Source organism: Pleurodeles waltl, chromosome 8 (assembly GCF_031143425.1).
Source record: "Pleurodeles waltl isolate 20211129_DDA chromosome 8, aPleWal1.hap1.20221129, whole genome shotgun sequence".
NCBI classification, from domain to species: domain Eukaryota; kingdom Metazoa; phylum Chordata; class Amphibia; order Caudata; family Salamandridae; genus Pleurodeles; species Pleurodeles waltl.
In genome coordinates this window covers 873,891,487-873,912,918 of record NC_090447.1, presented here as the reverse complement: position 1 = coordinate 873,912,918, position 21,432 = coordinate 873,891,487, and the positions used below count along the sequence as shown (strand labels likewise).

At 41.4% G+C, this 21,432-nt stretch overlaps 1 protein-coding gene across 4 annotated transcripts in view; it reads left to right on the top strand.

Annotated features, from left to right (window-relative positions):
- Positions 1-21,432, top strand: part of MID1 (midline 1) — a 513,783-nt gene that overhangs the window by 410,158 nt on the left and 82,193 nt on the right. For all 4 annotated transcript variants that reach the window (XM_069205160.1, XM_069205158.1, XM_069205159.1 and 1 more), the window contains exon 4: positions 9,758-9,865. In XM_069205160.1, the coding sequence (XP_069061261.1) occupies positions 9,758-9,865 (108 nt within the window). The remainder of the gene's footprint in view (positions 1-9,757; positions 9,866-21,432) is intronic.

The window sequence follows — 21,432 nt, the reverse complement described above, 5'->3', positions numbered from 1 at the left end:
TGCTTTTATCATGGTAAGGGTCCTTGTAGCAACATCATTGTGCTGGGAACGATTGATGAAAACCTGCATGTGAATCATTGTGAAAGGGTAACGTGATATTGTTTGATAAGATAATCAGCCACGTTACTAAAATGTGTTCCTTTACTGTAAATAGAGAGAAAGGGAGTAGCTTAGACTGTTTTATATGTGTTAGGAAAATAATAAAGTAAAAATAGGATGAGAGATATGAAACTTAGAGGGGAGCAGTGAACAGCAGTTCCTGACCCCCCATGCTTTCCCTTCCCATGTCAAAGACCCTCACAAGACTAATGTACTTGTGGACATTTGGGAAGATAAGCTACAAGGAGTACTGAACACTGGAGACTTGTCAAGGCACTCACCATGGAAATCTGGAACCACTCTGAGCTTCTTGGTACTAAAGGTTTACCGGCTAAAAACCAGCTGTGAGTATCTGCTCTGATTTCCTCACCACAGTTTTGAGGACGTGATCTGGAAAAAAAGTGACACGGGGCACTTTGGAGCTTGCGGTCCTAAATTGAGATAGCTATTGCTTTTGATCTGTTCTGCAGCCAGTCTGCCATCTTCAAAGCTCTCGGTGGGTGTTCTGAAATCAGATGTGTTACAGCACCAGACTTCTCTACTAAAAATAAGCTTTACAATAAAACACAAAGTGTTATTTCCTTTGTGGTGAGAACAGCGCCAGCACTTGCTAGTAAGTATCTTATAAACGTTTTACAGGGTGCCTTCTTTGATCACCAGAGTGTTTAAAATTCCCACAACAAATTGAGACATTGCAGGGATTAGGGTGGATGTGTTTCTGGATACTGTTTGGTTTTTACTCTCTTTGAGAACCTGATTTCACATGTAATGCCTTGAGACTGTGCCTTTGGAAGACATCATTCGCAGGCCTTGTTAAACCCTCGTAAAGTACGGGTGTGTATGGAGTTTGCTTAGGTTCTGGCTTACTAATGTTCATTGTAGGACACTCAAATCAAACAGTAGGGCAGGCAATTTCCAGGAACGCTCAGCTCCCAAGTAGCACCTACTGTGGACTGACTTTCTCATCATGGGGCTTTGTGAACACTGTCTACAGTACTGAACTTTTCAGCCTCAAATTGATTTATGAGCCTAATTCAGTTAGAGAAAGCAAAGCAAGACTACAGCAAGCAATAGATCATCACATGAAAGTCGAGTTCTGGAAAGAATGCTGATAATGACCATAAGGAAGGTGGTCACTGTAGCACAGCGTCCCTCGGCCCGTCTTGTCTTCTAACAAGAAGTACTGATGACCAATGGATTTTCCAGTCGTGGTTGGCCCTCGCTGATACAGGCAGGCGAAGATGGCTAGCGTGACCCTGTTAGCCACTTTCGGCTTTTTAGCATATGTTGAGACCATACCTTTCCTGCTGAAAGCGGAAGTACAGGTACCAGAACACACATGCTGTAGAATATCCATGGAAAATGCCTTTCTTTGTGTCCGTGTGTTTCCCCTAGTGTTCTTGAGAATGTATGTTCCTGAAATAAATTTGAGTTCATAGCAGACTTCCTTCCTCAAAAATAGTGCACACTCGTCAAAGCCACGCCAAATAACGTTATCCTGTGCTTACACAGGTTGCTCAGTTTTATTCATTTATGCTTTAAATTGAGCACAAGTGGTGTTTTTTTTTTTTTTTTATGTATAGGGAAAAAAGCCTTACAAATGTGCTAAAGTGAGTGTAGGGTCGCCAGTTGTATCGTATTAACTAGGCAGTCAAAACTTTTTCCCATCCGTCCTTGTAAATTTCGCTAAATGTAGACCCTCCCCACACCCACCTCCACCCCATTTAAGAGGGTCGGCTGAGCACAGGGAGAGGAAACGTTTCATGTGCAGCCCCTAGCGGAAAGCATTTAGTTCACACAGATGTGTGTAAAAGTTGTGTTTAATTCCTCTGAGTGCCTCATTCTCTGTGTGTTCTATGTGTGCTATATTGGGGAGCACTGTCAGTGCAATTATTCTGTGCCCCTCTGTCCATATCAATTTGTAGTTCTACTTCTATGGAGAATCTCCCGGTTTCTGATTTCCAACCTCAAGTCACCTGGCCTTAGTTAGAATCCACCAAAATGGATAGGAGACCCCTTCCTATGCTGTTTAGGGTGGGGTAATATTTCTGGTGTGAACCCACCTCTGACTCAGACGCATTAGTCACGACAAGATTAGTTTGTGTTTCAGTTCTTTATAGCGTAATGCTGTGTTTCCATTTCCTGGGAATTGTCGCTGGCAGTTACCAGAAACAGGAAAAAATGTATTCTCCGGAACTCGAACGATTGGCGAATGGGCTACTCAGGGAAGCAGCAGAGCACTGCTTGAAAAAACACGAGCATCGGAGCAACAGGGTTTCCTGCTCCGAGTAGGCGTGACTTGTTCCTGTGCGAACCCATTGGTCATCTCCCGCCAGATCTCAGGGTGGAAATGGTTGACGGAAACTGAAAGTTAGTGCTGGCGAGGGACCAGTCTGAGCCGTGATTCCGTGCACCCGCGGCAAGGGCCCGCGCCAGCCATTTCCTAAAGCCCTGCGTTAATGGGAGAAGGGAAGAGCGGTGCTTTCCACCTGTTGTTGTTGGACGGGCTGGAGTGTGAATTAAGACTCAAAGAGCAGAGAGCCTGCATCACCAAAGATGTGTTTATTCTAAAACCGACGTGGCACGTCCGGGCTAATCCGCAGAGTCGCAGTTTTTGATTTAAGGGCATAAATCGTAAAACGTCAACCAGAGTGAATGTCGCTGTTTTTTTTTTTTATTCGTTAAGGGTTAGATGTTTTATAATGCAGTAAGAGTCCTCCTGCGCCTGTCCTAAATGTTTGATGCTACTCAAGCAGGTTTGTTGTAGGGACAGTTGGGGGGAGCCTGGCCTTCATGGTATGTCAGGATAAAGGGTTGTATTTTAAAAGATGAGAAAGGGTGACATAAAGCCCCGATGCCTGGTTGCATACCTGTTGTGGGTAGGGTACCCCGTACTGTTGCGGATGCACCTGGGGATGCTCCTGCATGCCCAGGACGACTGAGGGTCAAACAGAACTTTCATTTCCAGCATCCTGAGGAGCAATGGCCACAGTACAGAGCAACCCATGGGGCGTGTCCCTTCCTCTTTGTGCCTGATGTCCTTGCTGGTCTTTGACGAGCCTGAGTTCTATTAGTACATTTTATTTTTTTTCTCTAAATTTCAGTTTGTGGAGTAGCGTGATGCTTGTGACCAGTGTTTTAAGTGTGCCAGGTCCGACCGGGTCTCAGACCTAGCAGTAATTCAAACTTACTGTAACTCAGGTCCCTCTCGGGCTGAATTTTACTGGCCAAAAACTGAGCAATTTGTCAGCAATGGCTTTTACAATCCTTGGCACTGGTGTAGTACCCTTTCACATTCTATGCATTTTTCAACCTTCCCTTCCCTAATAGTATTTGCTTTTTCCAGTTGTTGTTTCTGCAGTTTTTTTCATGCTATATTTGAATGTTGTTTAGAGCATGCTGTGAACTGAGTGAGTCACCTCCAGGTGTTTGAATGAGTTGATGGTGTGTGGGTCTTAATGGTGGGACATGATTAAGAGCTCTGGAGCTGAAGCTGAAAGCAGGGTGAGCTTCTCACAGTCCCTTTCAGTAATTCTTAAAGGCGTAGCACACCCGATCCTTGGCCGCTCTGCGGAAACAAAATAAAGATTTCTGAAGTCACCAAATGAGTTGTAAAGTTATTTTTAATACTTGCGTTTTTTAGATGGGCAAAGAAAACTGAATTTAACTGTGCAGCTCTTTCACACTCAGTGAAATCTTTTTGTATGTCGCAACACATTAAGTGTGGACTTCGTGGCGAAGAAAAAAAAAATCTAGTTAAAAACAAAATAGTGACTCTATCAGTAGACACATGTGTAGTGCTTGATTGGCGTATGTAAAACGCTATATTGGCTTAAAAGACATGTTTGTGTTTTTAGAACTTTGGTGGTTACAAAGTGCCCAAATTAAACTATTTGCAGGACAGATACATTCCATAATATGAGAAGTGAAAAATGTAAAGGAGAGACCTACTTTATCCTAGCACTCGCCTGGCTTGGTGGTCTTAACGCCCAGTACAAATCTTTTAAAAGTAAAAGCATTACTGATTTACTTTCCAATGATCACTTCACTAGCCCTGTGGCTTTATTTGTAAAGCGGCTTTTACAACAGTATGTAACTGCTGCACTCGCAGAATGAATGCTCACTGCTACCTCTTGAAAATGAACATAACTTCCATGCCATTCCAGGTAGTTTGTCTCTTGCTTAGAGGACTCACTAGGGCTGGTTATTTAGATAATTGTAAACCCTGGTGAAGCTTACAAGACCGTTTGGTAATTCTTCACATCTAATGTTATGTAGAAGCCTAAATCCTAGGGCACTATAGTGTGTCTGCTGCCTTACTTTCCTTATGAGGCACATAAGCTCTGAGGTCAGTAAGCTTCACCTATTCCCTAATGAAGTTATCGCAGTCTTCTTGCCATAGCAGAGTACTTCAGATCTTTGAGTTTGTTCTACTCCTTCAGAACTTTATTTGCTCTGCTGTGGTGTTCCATATAGTGACAGAACTGCTAACAAGGCTGAGAATTATACAGAGGTTTTTGGGGACATTTGAACCACATGAAAAGTGGCAAAATTGGGGTAGTGTGGCAGATACTGTTAGTATTTTGTCGTTTGTGTGACAGATCACATTGAAAGAATAACTTTTAATGGCAACCAAATTGTTGCAGTTTATCCACGATCAAATCCTCCCACAGCGAGATGTTATTTTGTGTGGCAGGGGCATATGAGATGGCTATTGAAATCTGAGGGTGTTGAACTATGTAAGCTGTATTGGCTACTGCAAACGCTGTTCATTGTGTAAAATTGTGGTGCTGGAGCAGTTCATTTCTATGTTATTACATTTACATTTATGGTTGTACTTTTCATTGATAGCAAATATATTTGTGTCATTCAAGGCACTGTGTTGGCTCTTGCTGAGCTCTGTTTCTGCCATTCATTTGTAGTGGCTGCCTGTGCATGCAGGTGGCCAATGGATGAACTGCAGAAAACAGTGCTAACAAAGTTCCTCAAAGCCCCTATGGCATGCCTTCACTGCCACAAATAGCTCCACCTTTGCCATGCACTTTACCGCCAGATGCCTAATGGATATTTCTACTGCACTGACCAGTCCCTGGTACTTGAAGACTGTTTTATGTTGAACTAGAGATGCCAGTGCGGCACCTTACTCCAGGCAGTGGAGCTGTGGACTGAACAGTTCTATTGGTTTGGTTTCCTGGACGTTGCTATGCGAATCAGAAGACACTTTGCAGCTGGTTATTTCAAAGGTCTGCAGGGAAATCAAGAAACGGCTAAAGGACAGCCAAAGAGAAGCAGTGGGGGAGTGGGCCGTCTCCAAGAGTACAACAGACCACGTTGTCTGGTAACTAGCCACCCAAATTCCTGCTGACCTACATTTGATACAGATGAGCCGATATGGAACACTGAGAACCACGGTTGCGCAGCTACAGTTAGTACTATAGGGTGCTAAAAAGAGAAATATCCTGTTAAGTGGCATTTTTAGGGTTTGGCCTTCTGCACGGTCCAAGACCGACCGAGGCATGCTCTACCATGATGAAACCAGGCACAGGCTTCCCAAGGTGTAGGATGATTGTTACAAATCATACAACGAAAAAGTTCTGAGTGTTGCTGATTGGAAGATGGACTTCCTACAATGATAATGATGCACGATCCCTGAGAAGCTCAACATGATTTCCTAACCTGGATCCCGTATTAGTCAGTACCACATTGCCCCTTCCAAGTGGGCTCCGTAAATGGTGTATGGGACGGCACTTATTGCTCTTGCATTAACATCTGTCATGTATTTTACGTGTTGCTGCTGCTTCAACCCTCACAACTTTGAGCCACAGACAAATATAGGCTGTCTTTTGGCCACTGCCTTATCACTTCTTCTAGAAATGGAGGTTGAATGAAAGACTCCACCCTCCTCGGAATATTTGAGAATGAAAACATCTCGTGCTGGCTGCCTCCCTCTTCTTTTAATCTGGGTGTTTGTGTCTGAAGGACATTCATTATACAGTGTAATTTCCCAATGTCCTTGAGAGTGTGCAGTTGTGTGGAATTGGTCCAATTTCCACTTCTTTTGATCTTACTCTGAAAATAGACAGGGATATCTCCAATCGAGCTGCACAGCTCTTATCTTTATTTACAAGCATTTTAAAAGTTCACTTATTTTAGCACTGTGATTGAAGAAGCCTTATCCAGTCTTTATACAGGCTCCCGTTGTTTTAGTGACAGTAATGAGGTTGCTATTAAGTTGGCCATTCTTAACAAATGAGATTTATTGTTTGAATGTTGTGCAAATAATTTCTTTCATGAACACTGTTAATATTTTCAATAAACTGGTGCTCTTGAAGCATGAAGTCCAGTGGGCTTCTGGCCAGAGCACACTCAGGCTGAGTTCTATACCCCCGTTTCAGTGCCCTTTTGTACTGGTGTGTATTTGTAGGCGCTGCTGTGAGAAATGTTTTTTTTCACTTGTATTACAAGAGTGCACAGCAGGAAAAAAATAAAAAATAGCCTGCCCCGCACACTGTAATTCCTGCTTCCCACTGAAGTTATTTTTAAATGTATAATTTAATGGATTATAATCGGCATTCATTGTTTTAAACCTCGAAATAAACTTTGACTTTGACACAATTACATTTGTTTGTAGATAAAAAAAAAAAAAAGTATGTGTCTGTAACTAACTTTCATAGCTTTTCTACAAAAACATACTAATTGAAAAATCTGTTTTTCACCTGGTTAACAATCGGTGGAAGCTTTAATTTTTTTTTTTTAACTTGTTATCAATACTTCTAACTTTAAATTTAAGAAAATCTGATTTGATGCCTGGCCAGTACTAGAACGTGCCCTCTTGCTTTGATAAGCAGAAAAGAAGCTACTCAGTAAGCATAGAGCCACAGGTACCAGTGAGAAGGCTGCGAGGGGGCGTGGCTATTACAGTAAAATGAAGATTGAGTCAAAATCCCAGGCATTCTAGGACTCAGTTTAACAACATCACAAAGGGTTTAAGCACACACCCTCCAGTCAACATCTTCAGGTTACATCTTTGTTATTTGAAGAAAAACAACCAAACTATTTCAGATCAACAACTAAATGTCTGGGCTAGAAATGTGCATCTGTAAGGAACACCTGCGGAAAAGGTGTCAAACTTAAGTCAATTTTGCAGGTTATTTTTTATTTTATGTGCTAAGAAATGCTTTTTAATTGAAAATTCGCAGTGTCCCTCTGAGACCCAGTGGAATAAAGTTGTTTTCCCAAGTGCACACTCCAGTAGCTGCAGCGGATGGCTGGTACAGTGTGACTTCCATTTCACCACAGATAGATGAAGGGCCTGCAAGTTGAGAATAGTACTAGCAGTGTGTGGCTGTCCTATTGAAAACCTGAAAGTGACAGCGTGGTGGGTGGATAGAAAGCTAGTAAGGCAGATCAAGAGTGAGAACTGATATTCCCTTTGGCAGTGTGAGCAAAACGTAGAAGACTATGAGCGTGGAGCCAAAAGGCAAGCTTGAACATCGAGAGGGATCTATAGAGCATTTATCATTTTGTCCTGTCACACAAAAATATGTAGCCCTACAAATAGTTGTCCAGTTATTGATCTAGGACTTGTCTAAGAGTTCTGAGAAGGTGCCCATAGCTCTTAAAAGTATTTGCATATCTTGTCTTGAGTTACAGGTCACTTGGTAGAAAGAGCTCTAAGCAGAGTTCCTGCCCATGGCAAATGCAAGTCTTGCATTCCTAATCAAACACACAGTGTGCAATTCATGTAATTACTTCTAAGCATGTGCTACATTAAGAAATAGGATGGTAAATCTCCATACCATGGCAGCAGTTAATGGCTCTGACTTGTGCCCCTTTAAGAACACGTAAAGGTATGGCTTATCAAGAGGCCCAATAAGAAGCCGGATCATTACTGGTGGGCGTATTAAAATCAGCAGCACAGCAGCCGACACCTGTCTTGCAAATATACTACTCCTCCCTTACTGACTCCCTCGAAGCACTCAACACAAAGCGCCCTTCATGGGTCCACTGCGGTGCGGTCAAAGAGAATGCCAGAGCACACCACAATGCCAGAGCTGACTCTGGTTTACCCACTGTGTCCTGCATTTTTATAAGGCAATTTTTATAAATTAAAAATTTTTTTGGCTGTGGCTGAAGACATTCACGAATAGGTCTACAGTTCTCTTCCTGTCTCTCGCCCGGTCTGTTTCTCCTTTCATTGCTCACTCTCCTGGCACCTCTACCCCATTCATCTCTCTCCCTACCTAGACTCCCCCCTCTTTCCATTGTCTCTCATTTTGAACTGTCTGGTAAAAAGGAAGTTAGTAAAGTAGTTCATCATTTTATTTCTCCCGTCATATAAATTATTAGTGAATCTCCCCACCTTACTTGGAATGGTTCTGAACAAAGCATTGAGCTAATATAAAGAAACCCCGGCCCCTACTGACTTGCCCACTGACTCTGTCAAAAGCCCCATCCGAATCTAACCGAAGGTATTCTTGTAAAGTATCTATGAAACCCGCAATAGATGTCTTGAAATAATGGTGTAAATATGTTCATCGAACCTCGATGTGAAGGTAATTGATTGAAACTCCCACTTCTTAAAATTTGCCCCCTCATCAGATGTAATAATGGCTACCATTAACCACTTTTTTGAGGTCGCTGGGTCATGACATTTTAAATTAGCCTGAGATAACACACCTTTGTTACAAACCATCAAAAGTCCCAAGGGATCCTTAATCCTCAGTCCATTTTTTTAATGACCCCGTACTCGCCAGAATCCTAACAAATTTTCAATTTCTGATGGGCTTCCAATGACACCATGAATAGTTTGTGTACTTCTTCACAGAGTAAAAAATCTAATGTTTTAAGCAGCACATTGTGTTCAAAAGGGGATAGGCAACTGAATTTTCATTGTTCCATTAGATCTCTGATCCAAGATTTGGATCACATTTGGCACATTAAAAAGATCTACAATAAGAGGAATGCAGATTGAGGGCCAGAGGTGCTGGACATGGAATAGCTACCCTTCTGTACAGAAGGAATCACATGCTTTGATGTCAATTTAGACACCTTCCATTAATGACTCCATTTGACCTACCATGATTTAAAAGGATCTCCAATCCAGACTACAGAGAAGCACTTCTAGGGTGTAAGAATGGTACAGGGTGCTAAACAGAAATGGGGTGTCATTAGTGCACTAAGACTGTCAAACTATAGCTGGCCCAAAAATTTACAACGATGTTGAGAAGATGATTCGTTTTTGCTTGGACATGGAGCACACAGGAGTTCCTTTTCTCCCAATTGACCCCTTATAAAAACATAATTTGTATTTATTTGTATTTATTCTTCTGTGACTTGATCAGAAATGCTGTGCATTGGAACATGGAAGGAGAAAGTGGCACACCGCATAATAGTGGCATGTGAGGACATCAACCATTGGTTCATTTTAGGTTGTACAAGGTGAAAATCTAATTATTATTTGATGGTGAAGATCACTCCTCGTGCCCATTTCTTATCCATTGAAAAATTTCAAAGTACTAAACAATTTCCATTCAAAATACAATGGAAATAGTAAAGTGCTTCAAGTCCTCTTATGAGTAAAAAGCTATAACTAATAGATCAGTTTTTATTTGCGCAGTAAATCGTCAATTAAAGCAATTACAACTTTTCTTTCTAGGTGAATGCGTCAAGGCAAGAGAATAAACTAATAGAGGAAAGTGACCAACTCATTGAAATTATCCAGCAAAGAAGGCAAATTATTGGAACTAAAATTAAAGAGGGAAAGGTAAGTGCTATCAAATAGAATTGTGTTTTGAGGTGTTTTTACATCTATGCAAGGGGGAGGCACTTTACGCCATATGGTCAGATATCAAAGTTTAAATTCTACCCTACAAGGATTACTTGAAGACCAGTGAAATTCTATACTTGAAGATCAATCCCAAAAATACAGGTATTCATTCACTGGTAAACAATCCGGTATGACACCCAGTTGTAACTGTCGGAAAGTTCTTTGAAGTATTAAAGAAAGCATGTGCTGTTTTGTTTGTTAGTTGGAGACATCATACTGATTGCTCATGTCATGTTTAGTCCCTTAGACTGCGGAGAGGGTTGTACAGCTCTTTTCTAACAATACTGCACAGAAGTCACATCTATCCCCTCCACTGAAAATATAGCTCATCCAAACTAAGAAGTCCCCTGAACCCAACCAGAAGTCATCCACCTCCTTTATTAGGCCTGATGGAGTGCAATGTTCTCCTTAAATGTGCAGTGGCCAGTTATTCAGTTATCTTCGTTAAATACCAGAAGGAATCTTGTGACATATAAATAGAACATGAGAATGAAGGAGAGACTCAATAAGACCACATAATGACGAGAGAGAGATGTGAATGTAGATACACTTAAAGCTGTCCTGAGGAACTTCCAAAATTCTGGATTATGGAAGCAATGCATTAGGACAGCCTGCACAATGATCTAGCCGACAGTATCTTAGTCTTACAGAAAGCGCTCACATACCTTCTGTGGGAACATTCTGCAGGAAGATGGGTTTCTTGCAGAGGAATTTATAGGTTCATGGCTTTGTCCAGTATGACTGTTTCATGTGGTGAACATAAAAAGATTACAATATGAAAGTCTGGCACTGGCTCTCCTGTTTTTTTGTTTTTTTGTTTTTTTTTTTACACAGGATGCGCTGTTCTGGCCTGGCTTCAGTACCAGTGTAGTGATTCCATACTGAAGAGTTGACCTCTATCCCTGTTAACCAGGCTGTAACTTTGTAACTTTGCCAGCAATGAAAAACAAACTTTCTACGGTTATGAGAGAAAAAAACATACATTAACTTTTTGCCACTTACGGATGCAGCAGCTTCAGAACTTCTATTTCTCTCTACTCCACTTCCGACACATTTCACTCATAAAAAGTCCCACATCTACACAAAGCTCAGGATCATGAATTCGGGAGGGCCTACTTAAGTGAACTTGAATCTTATAAATACCACCACTCAGTGCAGAGTGACAATTCTGGACCTGGCTGGTCTTTTTCCAGTGACTGTTCACTTTCACTGTCTGTTCGCTAAAGCCCAGTATAGTAAGTACAGCGCAAACTCCAGTGCAGGGCTGTTGTTGCTAAGCTGTTTTCTAAAGCCTTATTAATGAGACCCCAGAATTTAAAGCAATTTTGACCCTCTCAACGTTCTTGTATAGGTGCAATGTAACTACTAAATCATGTCCATGAATCTAGAGCAATTCTGGAGGAAGAGGTAGGAAAACAACTACAAGTACTCCGTGGACAAAACTTTATCCTTTGACAAATGATTGGAACAAAAACCATGCTTTGAAAATAACTCCTCACCATCTTTGATAAATGCGAATGAGCCACCCTAATGTGCCAAGGCTCCATACAGTTTTCAGTATCCCTTATCGGGAAATAGAAAAACTTAGGGTCATCTTTGACATAAACTTATCTTCAGCCACACACATTAATATTATAAACGACATTTTCCATCGTCCAGTGCTAAGGAAGATCCTCCCTCCCTCGCCCTAAAAACACAACATAAAGTGTGTCTAATCCAAGCCTTGCTTGTGCCTTCTCCAATCTATTGCAACATAATATACACAGTTCTGCCCAAGACACCAGCAGACCAGTTGCAACAGCACAATCGGGCAACTGATTGTCTCAACCTCATGATACAAGACCATGTGAAGTCAGCACTGAAAGCTCTTTGCTGGCTCCTAGTGGGATAAAATTAAAATTCAAAGTTATATCCTCTATTCATAAGTCTTATTGGGGCTAGGACACAGGAAAAAATAAAAACTCATTACAAACCAGCTGGAGACTTTTCTCAATCTTTTCCAATCCGATTCCACAAACAGGGCCCACATGTCTAAAACACAGATAGCGAGGCTTGGGAGTCTCAGACTCTACAAAACGCAAAACACCACACTCCGCACTGGAAGCAATCACCCACACTTCTTCGTCGTGCCTACAAGCGATTACAAACAAGGGTAGTGACTAAAGACTACAAAATCAGGACTTCCGATCCAGTCGGACTCTAACTACACTTCACAGTTCCTTTTAACTATATTGCTGTATCTTTACCATGATGTTGCCAGGGCTCCGAAGCTTACCAAACAATGTAAACAACTAAATAAAACGTATTGACTATAGGCTGCACCACCTGGGGAAGGAAAGGGCACCGACTTGTTTCCTGAGAAGCTGTCTGCCCCTCCATGAGAACGGCAGGCACCTCAAAAATAGCTCCTCGTGCCACAGGCACACTGCTCGGTCATCCATAACAATAGTCAAATAGCAAAGTCTTCTGGCATCCCTCTAAAGTGTGCCATAGGAAAACCTAGGAGCTGAAAAGCTCAAAGGAATGAGGCTCTGTTAGCAGCACGTGTTACCAATAAAATCTTTCTGGTACGCTGCCACCAGTGCAAACTCATTTGTGCAGGTAATCACTTACAGTGCAGGTGGGTGTTTGGCTGGCTTCACTGCTGCAGGGGAGCAGCTCGCAGTGCATACAAATGGAAATATATAGGATATAATGAACATGATTAGTAATTTTATGTGATCGAATCACAGTGTAGGTCTGTTGCCAATTAAGAGTGAATTCGCTAATGATCATATATCACTGCAACCCTGCTTTAGTGTAATATAGTCATATTCTTTCATTCGGGAAGATTAAAGACCTCACATTTTAGCCAGATTTTATTTGAAATACTTAAACTTTCAGCTGCTAAAAACCGCTGTGCCCGTCTTTCTCTTGGAGTGTTTGATGGCCAAGTCAACCAGCTAGTCAGTCTACGAAACAATGAGTGATTAAAAACATGTTTTACGCCAATACCCGAGAGGCTCCGAACTTAATAATTTTATTTCACCACAAGACTAGTCAAATCAAACACATTACACAAAGCATTGTTCTACTTTTTAATTTTTTTTAATTTTCCCCTAATTCCTCACCGCATCTGTTTGCTCATTTACATGCTATCGCAGCCAGATCTTCCTGCAAAGAGACTCGCATTGCATTGAAAAACCTGAATCAGGCACCATTTTTAAGCAGTCCAATGATGCCCTAGCTCCATCTTTCCTTCTCATTAGTGTCAGAAAACATTTAATAACGCTATAATGACACAGGGGAACCAGTTGGATATCTGCCGAAGAAATGAAGTATTAGTCATTAAAGCTCTCTCCTTTATTAATCAACAATTACAGAGTATTTGGAAAAGTGCATTTCCTCGATATTTCGACATGTAGGTCCTGACCTTGCTAGGTAGGCAAGGCCTTTTTACCAAAACAGTTAAAAACACATGATAGAGATTACACGTTTTTTTACATTCAGGGAACCCCAGGGCTGTGATAAGAAAAGGCCTCTGAAGAGCGTGGCAGATAATTATAAAGGTGAATGACATTTTTCCTTCAATACAAGAAGCAAACCAATAATGGGGCTTGGACCACATCTGCAGCCCGAAGCCTTTCCTCACTCTCCTTGCATCATCATGCTACCACCACCTGCTTGGCATTCCTATCTGCCCCTTGAGACCCCCCTGGGTGATGAGCTGCGCTTTATAAATATTTATTGATTGAATGCCCCCTAAGATTAACAGGTTTAAGATCATAATCCGGACCATACCTCGACCTAACTGATGAATCTACAACTTGAACCGCGTAAAGAAGCAAAATAAGTGATAAAATAAAAACTCTTAAGAAACCCATCTGTCTTTGGTAGCAGAGACCTTTGAGAACAGAACAAACACATGGTAAAAAGAAATATGAACAGGCACAATGTGAGTTAGCTTACCAATGTAGATCTTCTCTGATCATTAATTCCAGGAGCCATGAAATCACACCCAACCACACACTTATACTCGGGCTCCAGGAGGAGAGCAGTTCAACTTTAACATACGTTAAAACATGCACATCAATCATCAAATTGCATGTATGCCGACAGATCTCTGAGGAAGGCAGGCTAAACTTGACTAGAGCAGTAATACCACGTACAAAATAAGACCCTGAAACCACAAATTTCAGCTCTCACTGATTTGTTAGTCAAATACCTGCACCCTTATATTGGTGCAGCTTTGAGAGAACACTTATACTATTTACCCTGACATGGGTTTGGATGGCCGATTGCATTGCACAACTGCAAGGAAAGCCCACCATCCAGCAGATCATTCTCACATGAAGTGTGGTAAGGCCTGTGCTAAGACCCCAAGAAATATAAGGGCAGATCCCAACTGCAAAGACCAATGTCTACATCCAAAGGCACTAAAAGGACTTGCAATTGGCAGAAGTGTGCTATATGTAAACACACTTAACATGACTGCATAGTAGGTACAGTAATCCCCTGACCTGATACACTCTACATCGCTGTGCACACCAGGCAGCCAGTGGTGGTGCAAGAATGAACAGTGTGTATCAGGATCTATCCTGGTGTTTAATGGTGTCGTTGTGCCCCTCCAAGCGTTTTGGGGGATGTATGCAGAATCAACACACATTTAAACCAGTAGAGCATTTGACATAGTAAATGGTAACAAATTATCAATTTCATCATGATGGCTTATTTGACATAACTGTGAAACCTTTCTCTGCTTTGTTATCTTTAACGGGAGAGGGGAGGTGGTAACCTTAGATGGGTAATGTGCTGAATTGTCTACAGTCTCAGAACCTTATCCACTCCGGTGCTGTCCTCAAATCAATGTCCCAAGATCAGGTCCTCTGACGCTCTCTCATCTCCTTCGAAGCATTTTGTTGCGCTCTGATTCGAGCTTCATCTACGTCTAAGACTCTTTCAACACTTCTACTGAGAAGATAGCGTCCCTTGTAGCAACACAAATGATATGTAGCCCCTTGTGGCATACAATACAGTCATTTTAAATTTCCTGTTGAGAACATGTTGCACAAACATTTTCACATTATACCTAAATCGCTGTTTTCCTTTCCTTTGTATTTCCCAGCATGTAAATGTTCTATGTGTTCAATCAAATGTGCTTTTCTGAAATCTATTTCTGTGTTGGTATGACTTTTTTGTACTTTCCTAGTTCCTAATGTCCCTATTAAGCCACATCAGTGAAACGAAAAACAAAGGCTTGTCTTGTTAACTGTCTGCCATGTAAGTGTCATCTCCAAGGAGGTATCTGAAGCCTAGCTATTTTTCCTGTTTAAGTGCACAAGATACTTGTTCATTCTTTGTAGTGCTGATATGATGCCCTGCATCACAGGGTGCCAATGAACCTTTGTATGAAACCCAGTTGTAACTTCAAAGTTAATTCAGTATTACAACATTGGAATGTTGAGAGCTCCATTGGAGACAATGGAGTGCTCTGGGCTTCTAATGGTTGGTAAAAGACAGTAGCGTCAACATTCCAATGTCCTTTGTTCACAGCAACAGCTGTGAACCAAGGCCTCACAGAGCCTGAGGGGACTTCAATCTGTTAAGACTCTGTGAAGCCTTTGTTTTATATATTAGAACATTCTGCCCTCTAGAGGCAGAATGTTCTAATAGCCTTATAGCCCTTCATAGCTGGGCTATACGGGCCATTAAAGTCACGCTTCCTTGTTAAAGGCCCTTGCCTTTGGCTTCAACGCTGGGGTGGGCCTTTAGTGACCTGTATAGCCCACTACGGCGGGCTCTAAGACTATAATCTCACATTCTTAGAAGGAGTCGCCCATCAGCCCCAATAACATGATGCCCATCATAATAGGGTTGTAATTTCTTTGTGTGTGTCTGCAGAGATAGTGAATGTGATATTTTATTGTTTTGACATGTACAGGCCTTAATCATGGATTGTCCGATACAGGATAGCCCTGGTATCTCAACACTAGTCTCTGCTCGACTAAGGAAACTATGCAGCTCTTGAACACATTGATATTTTTTGGGCTTGTATGCTCTTGATCCTATTACAAATCCTCTTTGTTGTACAAAGGATCGCCTACAAATCTTGGGATTAAAATTCCCATTAGAGACTAAATTGCAATGTCTACTGTTTAATAATGCATGCACTGTCCAGGGCTAGCAGGATCATCTACTGAAGTGTGGTCCAGAAGTTAAGGCCAACTTATGTCACCATTGTACATTACAGTAAGCAGAATCTCTAGTGGGTACCACTTCATTTACTATACTTTACTGAACCATAATCACGGAGGAGTTCCATTTGGAAAATTAGGCTGATTCCAAATTAAAAGCCTTACCTCCATAGACAAAAGCTTGTCCCATCTTCCAAAATGTGGCAATTGAGCCCTATCTTATGTTTGTATTGGAACTCATTTCTGTTTTTCAGTCTGACTACTGACCTTGGGACAGGAAAAGTACATTTTGTATTTGTTGACAGCAGGCTTATGTGAACTGTAACTACTGTCTAGACCTCTGCCCCGTTACTGATGTCCCTTTGGACAAGGGTGCCCCATTTTAATGCTGCCACATCCCAAAGACACTGTAGGAAGGGAATAGTAACAGAATTAAAGGCATGTTACAGCCACAAGAGGGTGGTTCATGGCGGCGCAGAGACCTACAGATAATGAGATTGAAAAGAACTGGATTGTGGGATCTGGCACTCCCTTGGTGCCTTCAGGTGCATTGTTTCAATGCCTAGACTCCGACTTTATTGAGACCAGAAAGATATATTACTAGAACTAGAATAAAGGTTGTTATGGACCCTTTCCTTTGGATGTTAGCATTACCTGATTAGCTATTTAAATTCACCACCCTGGTGCAGGTGAAAGCGACTTATGCGCACCACTATGTGCTGTATTAAAGGTACGCAGGTTCTGACCAAAATAAAATGTCGAAGACCTGTTAAGGTGTTCTTCAGGAATCTCCCGATACAGCAAACTGAAAGTTCAATTTTGAAGTCCTTCCAACCATTTTGCTCTTTCCTCTTTAAGAAATGATTGATATTTAATTGCGTTCACAGTGCAAAAGTGTTGTGGTCTGAATTCGCAGCATCCTGCTTCAGTTTGTAGGAGTTTTACATTAAATATGCCCCCTGGTTCTAGTGTGAAGATGAGGCTCTCCGCTTACTTAGGCTCTTCATCAGCACTTCCAGCCTGGGGTCGCCTTCACAGCAGCTCATTAACATGAACAGTGCCTGCTGAGGAGCAGCGAACCCTGCTGCTTGTAGCTTCGTCCTGCCACCTCTGAAGTGGAGCCGAGCAGAGCTGTTCCTCTTTCATGGAATGTGTAAATTAGCAGAAAGCTAAAGAGCGTTTAAAGCCCTTCGCTTCGCTGTCATGCTTCGCTAATAGGCTTCAAATAAAGGCGCCCTGCAGGCCAAGGCAGACTGCGCATCCTTTGACGACCACTGTTCACGGAGGTCACATTTCGGGGCTTGCTCTTTAGAGCTCACGCCGAGCAAAGACTTCCGGAGTCTGTTTAAGAACACCTCTCTAAAGGCAGGATCTCCTTCAGTGATGCTAAAGGTTGGGACACGAAAGAGTTGATTGGTACTCAAGTATGGTCAGAAAGGAAATCTGCCTACAGGTCTAGAGTAAAATCGAGCAGCTCGAGGACAGAGTTGCACCTAAGCTTGCATTTGTGGAATGTAATTTGTATTCTCTCTTTTTTAAAACAATGCATTTTATTGGATTTTTGCTACAAATACATACGGTTGATGGATACAATGATATTCGACTTTCTCATATGTACATTGTATTGTTAAACATTCAGATATCAGCATATAACGATACACAGATGGGCACCATTATAATGCTGTTTTAGTGATATCATGGCTGACCTTGTGCTGTACACTTCCCATTCCACCATAAGCCTGCAGGTATAGGTTTCTTGTACCATATGATTAGAAGACCTAATTCAACTGCTTTGTTTTCCCAACTGATTAACCTTCAAGCGCTTACACTCAGTTTAGCCCGTTCTGTGGACAGGCGAGCGATGAGGTAGAAGAGGGTCATGGGCGCAATGCCACCTACGTCATGCTTACCACACAATATGTCTATCCCTCAAGGAGGTCTGACATCGCCTTTTTAGGACAGTTTCAATAAAAATTTGTCCAATTCCTCTACTTAGGTTTGCCCACCCCTAGTCTTGTGTGCCATTTATTGGTCACCCTAAGGTTCTGCCCATCTTGCTAGCTTTCTCTGTTTCTCTGGTGCCTGTTTGCTTTGTGGGCTGTTTGCTTTGCAGGCCAGAACCAGTTCTCTATTAGCTAATATAAATCAGAGAACAGGAAATGTGCATGTCATTTTACATTTAAGGTCTTTTTATTAGACCCAATATACAAGATCCAGGATCCAGTTCTAATTTAATACTTCTTCTGTATGGCTGAGTGCTGCAGTCATCTACTGCAGGGTATGACCAAAATGCATGAGGTCAGCTTCCTCAGTCCGACATCTCGGGCATATACTTGATGCTGCAGACAAGATCTTGTGCAATCTACTTGACGTCAAGTAGGTGCGATGCAGAATATTGTATTGTATTGGTTTGAACTGTGTGTTTCTGGAGAAGGTCTTGGCCTGTTTCAAACCTGCTTGCCAGACTTTTAGAGTTTGACATTTTTAATGATAACGCTTTGCTAAATATAATCTGTATTGCCCGTAGGCTTCAAGATTCTGCCTCGTCGATTCAACCACAGACACACTGCTTTTTCCCGTAACAAGACTAAACCACTGTATTCATGTTTCTTGAAGATGTCCTATTCAACAGAATTTAGGACACCGTGCCATCTGTTAACTCGTGGTTCTGCTTGTTACACCTTCCAGTGCATAAGCATATGTGTGTTGAAGAGCAAGAAACTCCTAAATCTATGTTTGAGTTCCCCACTACAAAGATTTTCATATTTTTACTTTTCATGAGGAATAAAAAAAATGCTTATTAAGTTTTAAGATAGCTACTTTTCCGTCTAGAATCAGTAAGTGTGGAATTAACATCAGTATTGCTTGGTAGATCTGGAGAAAGTGACAGCATTGTTTATCGAGGTGACGGGTAAGGAGCCCTTACAATACAAGTCTGTTAACAGAATTGGGTAACTGTATTCCACAAAGGAGCTTAGGTACACTCAGAATAGTGGTGCCTCTTCAAATTTACAACACTATGCTTCAACATTATTTAGATTTATAAGGCTTTTGTTGCTGAGCAGAGCACTAAAGGCCTCAAGAGTTCCCCTGAAGTTTCTTCCTGTTTGCTGGTCACATATTTTGACCCTGCATCCAAGAATGGAGGGACACAGTTACCTGCTGGCATTTATTACATTTTGCCCTATGTTGCCAAGGTATATTTTTTTTGTCTCCTGCTCTCACCAATTGAATGGCACCAAAACGCAGTTGAGTTTTCCCTCTTCCAGAGGAACTTCCGGGCAAATTTCCATGAGAAGCTTGAATTGTCATCATTGCGTGCCACTGGTTGCCATATCCATGAAGAAATATAGAGCTGTATGTCTAGAAAATGACCCTCAATACAATCCTGAACCTCTGTAGTAACTGTTAATCTTTACTTTTGGTTGAAAGGGCCATTGTATATATAATTTTTCACTTCCACCTTACCCCTGCAATATAAAACAGAGCAAGCTATAGCATGCGTTACTGAAGAAGTGTTGTTCGACGATGTTCAAATTATAATAATCTGTTAGGATTCCCATAAAGCTACTGTTAATGCACTTTGCCACCTCCTTCTTCCTATAAGTTTCTTAATCCTGTGTGTTGTTGGACTTCGTTCTAGGGTTGTATATTGTACATACCCAGCCATAATATAAGAAATAATATGCTGATTTTGTCTTCAAATAATGAGGATATGATGTATGTGGGTGTCGGCCACAACTCAACCCTTAAAGCATGCCAGCAACTCAACCATATTTTCATGACCATTGATCTCGTTTCAGGCTGGGAAAGACACTGAATTGGCACCGGTCAAACAGTGGAGACTAACTCTTGCTTCCCTTGGATGAAAAAAGAGAAACCAACTCTCGTTATTCTCTGCCTTTCAGCAGCCTGCGACATTGTGGGTCATGAACAGCTTAGAAAAGACTCCTGTTAGAGCATTCAATTTTATTCTGGGTTAGACCTTAACCTTCTTCTCTCGCCAAAGCCAACAAATTTAAATTCGGTCTACGGAATCATTGTCATGCATCCTGCCGCATGTGCAGTCCATTCCGTCATCTTTTGTCATCTTTCACGGAATTGACTTCAATAACCCCATCCTCAGAGCATTCTTTTAAAAAAATGTAATTGATAGTTAACCCTGGGAATGTGATGGCTTCATATATTCATATGATGGCTGACCTAGGGTTATAAGTGCACTACTTGGAGATTAGGTTGACTGTAATAGGAAGTAGAGAGCAACTGTGATAACAACTGATGCGTACCCTGAGAACATTATCTCCTGGGTAAAAAATAAAATAATACGCGGAATGTTGGTGCTTATCCAAAGTCACCCAATTCTTTGTGGGTCCATAGCTCAAACCAATCCCTGCAAAAATGAAGTGCAGTACAAATAACTGTTTGTTCAGGGACAGCACATACAAAAGTTTCCATGTTTCACAATTATGTAACATTGTTCCCCATAGCAGTTAGGTTCAAGGAAAGTTTTTCTCCAAAAAGGGACCACCGACATATTAAAACCAACACATGGCAAATTACTGCATAGTAGTTTAGTTGTACAGATGATATGTACTGTAAGAGCATAAGAAATTATCACAGTCCAAAGCTGACGTGTTTCATCTCAATATAGGATCTTTTTAAAGGCTCTTATGTTCTTGAAGTAGTACACGAGGCAAGTTGACAATAATCAGTCCAGTTGTATAGTTCACTGCTGTCCTCCTACTTGTGTAATTAGATTGAGGCACATTTATATTTTAATTTAGTTCTAGTTATATGCCATGTACTAGGAGGGGTTGCAGAGGTGAATCCAGTTACTTGAAACCATCTTCACTGTTGGAGCCCTAATCCACATGTGCATTAATATCTTCTTGGGTACAGTAGGTCAGATGACACTCAAGGTACCTTATGTAAGAAACTCATTTTATTTTTAGTCCCATAGTATGCATAAACAAAGTACTATTGGTTAACGCACCACTTTATAGGAGAATAATCTAGGATCCCACGAGTAATCTGGATTCAGTTATCTCCTCATGAATTTAAATTATTCAATTGAGAAACTTGCAAACATTTGCGTGTGGTTCCCCAGAACAACGTTAACATTGAGTGTTGTACCTGGAAATTAGCTGGCTATACATTGACATATGGTGGCTGTATATACATCTTTGTGGGGACCTGTATGTTTGTTGATACCTGGGAACGTTATGTCGGCTTTTGAAACATACTGAGAATACCTCGAATTATAATAGTAGTACCCAGAATCGTTATAGCAGTGTGCAGAATTATCGTAGAACATATGGGAATGATGGTTTA